Source organism: Cyprinodon variegatus, unplaced genomic scaffold (genome assembly GCF_000732505.1).
Source record: "Cyprinodon variegatus isolate N-32 unplaced genomic scaffold, C_variegatus-1.0 Scaffold1295, whole genome shotgun sequence".
In the NCBI taxonomy this organism is placed as follows: Eukaryota; Metazoa; Chordata; class Actinopteri; order Cyprinodontiformes; family Cyprinodontidae; genus Cyprinodon; species Cyprinodon variegatus.
Genome location: NW_015151748.1, coordinates 73 through 6,460, shown reverse-complemented (window position 1 = coordinate 6,460; position 6,388 = coordinate 73). Strand labels below are relative to the sequence as shown.

The 6,388-nt window shown below is 42.5% G+C and overlaps 1 protein-coding gene across 2 annotated transcripts in view; it reads right to left on the bottom strand.

Moving 5' to 3' along the window:
• The window catches only part of LOC107102681 (MAP7 domain-containing protein 1-like), a 16,591-nt gene extending 10,814 nt beyond the window's left edge, over positions 1 to 5,777 (bottom strand). Inside the window, exons 1-3 of one of the 2 annotated variants that reach the window (XM_015402080.1) lie at positions 4,588 to 5,777; positions 3,480 to 3,588; positions 2,817 to 2,921 (exon numbers count right to left, since the gene is read on the bottom strand). In XM_015402080.1, the coding sequence (XP_015257566.1) occupies positions 2,817 to 2,921; positions 3,480 to 3,588; positions 4,588 to 5,004 (631 nt within the window). In that variant the 5' untranslated portion in view covers positions 5,005 to 5,777. The remainder of the gene's footprint in view (positions 1 to 2,816; positions 2,922 to 3,479; positions 3,589 to 4,587) is intronic. The other variant, XM_015402081.1, reaches the window with a different exon arrangement.
• Positions 5,778 to 6,388: the final 611 nt, after the last annotated feature.

Genomic DNA, 6,388 nt, shown 5'->3' with positions numbered 1-6,388 from the left:
TTTTAAATGCTTGCAGCTTTATTATTGATGATCTGAGTCGATACCATGGCAACAGTGAAGCTCCAAGCTGAATGGCTGGTTGCGTTTGGCTGTTTAAAAGCAACAAGCTCTAAAATAGAAACATGCTGCTGTTGTGTAAACGTGAGTTAAATGTTCTTGATTGGCGGTTTAAGAACTTTTAAAAACAAAGCAGAAATCAGTGAACCTTTGTGAACTTTAAATGGATCCTAAAAAAAAGTCTAAGATCAAGTATTTGTCCTTAAACTGGACCAGAACATCTGCATCATATCACCCCTGCTGCCATTGTAGCTTAGTGGCTGATGGTTACTGAAGCTACCTATTTTGGTTTGGGTGATGATCTGCGTGGGATTTCCTCACCATTAGCAACAAGTTTCACCTTGTTTAACCCTAATTTAGTGTTCATCAATTAAATGGGATTACCCTCCAATTCCTGCATTGTAAGATGGGTTCTGATAAAGCTGGCAGCTGAATTAAATTCTGATTTTAAACAGACTGAAGCCCAAACTGTGAATAAGCTCAAACTGAAAAAGGCTTTATTGATTCATTTCCAGCCTCCTAGAGTTTGAAGAATGCAGCGTAACACAAACAGTTCAGTTTCTATTCTGAATGCTTTTCTAGGCTATTTATCAGAAATGCTAAAACCAAGTTTAGCATTTTCAGTTTAAAAGTTACTCATGTTTAAGGTATCTACATTTAGCAACTGAGTAACACTCTGAAAATAATGAAATGAAATATATGAGGTATGTAGGGGTGACCACTGCTTGCTAAAGCTACGCTGCTATTGATAATTTCTTAGTAAAACTAGATAATAATCTTAACTTTAACTTTGCTGTATTTAGTAGTAAATCCACCTCAGAAAAAATAATCATGCATTCATCTAAAACTGCTGTAGGACGAGCTGCTTAACGCGTTAGCTTTTTAAAGCTAGCCCTGTTAGCATCCTATGGTGGCGCATTAGCTTTGTGGTTTCTTCTAGCTAATGGAGGTTAAAGGAACTTAAAAAAAACCCTTCTAATTTAACTTCTTTTAATCTAAAATGAACACACATTTTTATTTATACAACATAAATACTATAAATACACGTCCCATTCATGCTTTTTGCTAACTGTGTTAAAGACATAACATGTTAGCATGCTAAAGGTAGCCTTTCCTCTTTAGCCCTCCAATGTGAAAAAGAGCCATAAAAAAAACTCACAAGAAAATCATGTTACTTTTTAAAAAAATAAATCGATGAAAGTTTTAAGTTCTTCAAAGCTAAAATCTTTGATTTAAGCTAAATTCTGGTTATTTATCCTTTCACAGCTAGCATGCTACAGCTAGCCACTGACTTCCACCCAGCCGACATTATGAATTTACTTTTGTTGTTTATGTCACTTAATATTGTAAACATTTAAGTCAAAATGAATTAAATTAAACAGGTATTTTGTTTCTTAAAGCCTGAGTCACATCAGCCGCCTCTTTATTTCTGATCCAATCTTTTTTCCACGTCATACGACATTATTTTCTTTCTGATCAGACGCAAAATCAAATTCAGTATTCATGTCTCTGATTTATTGGGGTTATTCATTTTTGGAGGAAGTTTTTAACCCTAACGTCAATATGACGGTTGGTCTTTAGCTTAAAGCAGCATTTTATGGATTATTCACATTTCTATAGAAAATCACACATTTCTAACATTTGGTTTTTCAATGTGATTTCCTGTCATTGTAACCAAAGACTGTCCAGCTGACAATAATAATGATAACAGATATTTAAGTTGTAAACTTAACAGCCTAGTAATACAAACAAATAATGATAGATCCAGTGGCGGTTCTAGACCAAACGGGGGCTGGGGGGGGCAGTGTGTTTTCATAGGGGAAACAGAAAAGCGTAAAGTTAAAAACAGGGAAAGCTATAACAATATATTAAGACTGCTGCATGAAGGGAAGTTTATATTCAATTAGGTTTTATTAAAATTCTGTCTTATTATGTTAATATACACTCATTATTTAGGAATTTTACATATTTTTTAACTTAATTTCTGTTAAAATTATAATTTTCTATAAAATCTCAATTAGAACTTGAGAAAAACTGATAAATTCAGCTGTAAAAATTCGTTTTTTATTTGTTTTGAAAAAAAAAACATTTAGCAGATGAACACTGGGATCGTATCTCATTATCACTGAAGCTATCAGCTTATTGTTTTTAAATAATTAAACAAGAATTTGTAAAGAAAACAAATGAGATGGATGCAAAGGACCAATCAGTAATCATGTCTGTTCCAGCGCAGATCATCATCAGCATTTCTTTTAGTATTATGTCTTCGGTAAAGGGGCCATAACAGGGGCCAGGACATGATCTACAGGGGCACTGGCCCCCGTTGGCCCCTGTCTAGAACCGCCCATGGATAGATCAGATGGGAGTGTAATAGTTACACTCTGATTGACTGTCTACAGTCAGTATAACCCCCCCACCATCACCACAGTGAAGGAGACAACCAAGAAGCGGGTGGTGAGACGGATGGAGGCCCATAAACCATGAAGCAAATGTGAGGCTGATCAAAAATGCAAAGGACTCAAATCAAAGACAAACCACCAACTAAAATAAAAACCCAGGATGCAAACGAGACCCAGAGCGTGACGGGACGAGGAAGCAGGCGGTAATGACCGGTCACCAAGCACAGGCAGGCAGGCAGGCCACCACAGACAACAGTTAGAAGAAGAACCAAAGAAAACCAGATTAGGGAGGGGGGATGAAGAGGAGGGGTGAGGGAGGAAGAGGAGGCCTGGTGGACACTGACGCCGGCCTGTCCTTACTTCTGCTGGGGGAGTTCCAGAGCGTGGCAGAGGACTTGGACAGCCTGCTGTTAATGACAGGGTCCACCTGTCTGGGCAAGTTGACCGTGGAGGCCGAGCATCTGCCTGCACCGGAGAGAACGCAACAGACAACAACTGTTCATATGGGACCCGGGGCGTGGCGGCGCCCACTGCCATCAGGAGACAGGAATGCCCCCCCCCACCAGTCTGGATCACACAGCTGCCTTCAGGTGCTCACTACCCCCCCACTAAACTTCAGCCCATCTGGACGCAGACTGCAGGAGGCAGGGATGGAGGTTTGAGGAAAGTTCAGGGTTCAGATAGAAAACATGGTGGATTTAAAGGGACGGTGCGTGTTCCAAAATAAAGACAATGAAAATAAAGACAGAGTCAGATAGATTGAGGATTCCTCCAGCATGTCGCAGACTCAGAAGGTCTGTTACTCTCCAGCAACAGGACTAGAGACAGTCAGGGAATGTTAGCGTTAGCAGGAGGGACAACTGTGTGGGTCATCGCCCTCGGTAACCCCGCCCCCCCAGGCAGGCAGGCCTTTTCCTGGCGTTGCATCAGCTGCAGCAGTGAGCTGCAGTCTGTGCAACAGAAAGAGTCAAATGACATGTAGCCGAACACTCTGCCCCTCCCAGCTCCTCATCAGAAACTCACTTTCTCTGCGGGAGGTCTGGTTGAGGCCGCCGGCCCACGACCACCTCTGCTGGCGGATCTCAGCCCACGTCTTCTTGGTGGACCTCCTGATGGCCGCCTCATATCGCTCCTGTGGATTAATGTAGACTATAAAACATCTAATAACAATAAAAATAATCAAATAGGAAAAGTGAAAATATAATTATTAGTAAGATATTCTGTCCTGTTTTTTTTAACCAACTCTAATGAAGTCTCTTTAAAGGGAAACGCCTTTTTTAACATTGGTCCCTTGACACAAAACTCATATAGGTGAGTAGAACATGATGTAATAATGTAAAATCAAGGGTCCAATGTAAAAAAACGGCGTTCCCCTTTAACCTTTTAATAGTTTACTTTAAAGAGAAACCAGCCTGTAAACGTCTAGATGTTTCCAGTCTGGTTAAACTGGACCAGGCAGCCGTTCTGTGATCATTGTCATTGTTGGCTGGGAGACTGATGTTATTTAATTGGATAAAGGCAGCGCCACAAAGGCGGGTAGAGGGGCTGATGGGACATCTTTAATTTATTTTAGATTTACTTTATAGGCAATACTAAAAAATATTTCAAAGTCTGGCCGCCTTTATGTCCTACTTTGAATCTGAATTTCCATCTGATTCAGGATAACTAGCCTCTTTATTCCCCCCCTCCTTTTTTTTTATTTGTTTTTCCCATAATTATCACCAGTGTGGTTATTACTGTCATTCAAATGTAGGTATTTAGTTTCAGCCTAAGAGAGTCTGGAACGGGGCGGCGTGTCTGGTAGGATCCGTCTTGTTGCTAGTTTGTGGTTTTGACCTTTTTCTGTCATTCAAATGTTGAGCCAACCATTTTGTTCTGTATTTTTTGAATGGGATGTCTGTTGATTGAATATGAAAAATCTATAAAAATCAATTAGATTATTATTGGCTCAGTTTGGGTCCTTTTAGCTTCCAGTCTTTGATTTTTCTCCTGAGCTTTATCCACGAGGTCTGAAGCTAAAATCCCATTTTTCTGTCTGACTGATTCCATTTTCCCCATCAGCCAATAAAACGAAGCCTTACTGCAGAATAAAATAGTTTCACATCCTGAATCGCCGCCTGTAGATCCTCACCTTGTTCTTCTCCAGTTTCTGTCTCTGCTTCTCCTCCAGCAGAGCTCGGCGTTTCTCCGCCTTCAGCCTCTGCTCCTCCAGTTTCCTCCTGCGCTCCTCCAGCTGGCTCTCCCTCAGCCTCCTCGCCTTCTCCTCCTTCTCCAGCCACTGGGCTTTCTTGGCGGCTGCAGAAACACAGAGAGCAATGAGAGACAGGAAGCAGGCCTTAGATCCACTGAAGGCCTCAGGAGGCAGCGGCTGCTCCTGATCTCCAGCTCTGAGTCTCAGATGAACAGATTCTGGTTTGTTTCTTTTTTTAACACCTTGAAAGAACCAGAGGAAGACCTTCTGGTGGTGATGAAGGTCAAAGCCACATGTGTGCAGATGTTTCTCCCTCAGATAAAACGTCAGCCTGAGTTTGAGCAGAAAATGAACCATCAGAGCCTAAAGCTCTTTTCATTTAACTCCATGCAGCCGCCGACTGAAACCAGGAAGTACCTTCTGACGGGGAAATGCTCAGTGTTTAATCATCCTGAGATGATCCCAGACGGCGGCTTAATGATCCTGCTGACTGTAAACACGCTGCAGCCGCCTGCTGCCTCAAACTCTGCTGCTGACAATTAAAGCCAGATCCATCGTCTCCAATTAGAGCTGCTGCGTGATCTTCTCTCTCCGGGAGATGTTCAGCTTCCCAAACACTTCGCTTCCCTCCATAAATCCATCATTCCTGTTGATTCAAGGAACAAAGAAACTGGGAGATCTTCCTCCTCCCAACCAGTTGGTGCAGATCTCTGCTTCTTCTGTCTCCATCCATAAGGACCGCTCAGTCCAGCAGCTCTGCTTCCTCAGCCATCTACTGATGACATCACTAGAGAAGATGTGGTCCTGAAGGCAGCAGATGTTGCTCTAAATTCTCTGCTCGACTGGTTCCTGACATCAGGCTGGTCCTGATCCATCTGGTCCATCCCAGAAGCCTCTGAAACCAGAGAAGCTGCCTCCTCTGAGGGGAGAAGGTTGGGAATCTAAAGATCAGGTTCTCCAAACTCTTCCCTGCTCTGTGAGCTGGTGGATGATCCGTCTGAGGACCACAGATCACTGAAGCTGCTCCCAGATGTTCCTCTGATTGTTTCCTGATGTTCTGCTCTGTAGATCCTTCTAATCCGTCTGCCAGGAACCTGTTTTCAATCGGTTCAGGTGTATCTGATGCTCTCGTCTAATCAATAAAACAAGTCCTCCTCTCCTGGAATCCACCTGCAGCCCAGAAGCTGCTGAGACATTAAGTTGAACTTAAACCATTGAAATGAATCCAAAGGGAAGAGTTTTCCTCCTGGTTTGGATCATTAAAGATGGGAGGAGGATGTTATTACATCTGAAAGCAGTGAGTTTGGATCATTAATGAACAGATTCTGTTCTGTTACAGGGAGGTTAGGACAGCATCTTCTGGGAGTTTTATTTTATCCCCTGCAGCTTAAAACAGAGAAACAAACACCTGAGCTTCACCAGAGAAAAGTCTAATGTCTCACACTGATGGTTATAACAACAGAAGATATTCAGAGGTCTGATGTCTCTGCAGTCTGTAAACATCCTTATGTTTGCCTCTGCAGAGGAAATAAAATCAAATATGCAGCATGAATGAAAAACCAGCCAGAAGGTTCAGGCTGCAGCTGCAGGGAGGAGTCAGACTCCAGAGCAGCTGCAGGACGCCATCATAAAACCTGCAGGTTTCCTCTGCGTCTCCATCTTCAGACTGACCACAGCTCTGCAGCTAATGAGCCCAGAACTCAATCTAACCTCATTCCTCCAGAACAGCAGCTTTGCTGCG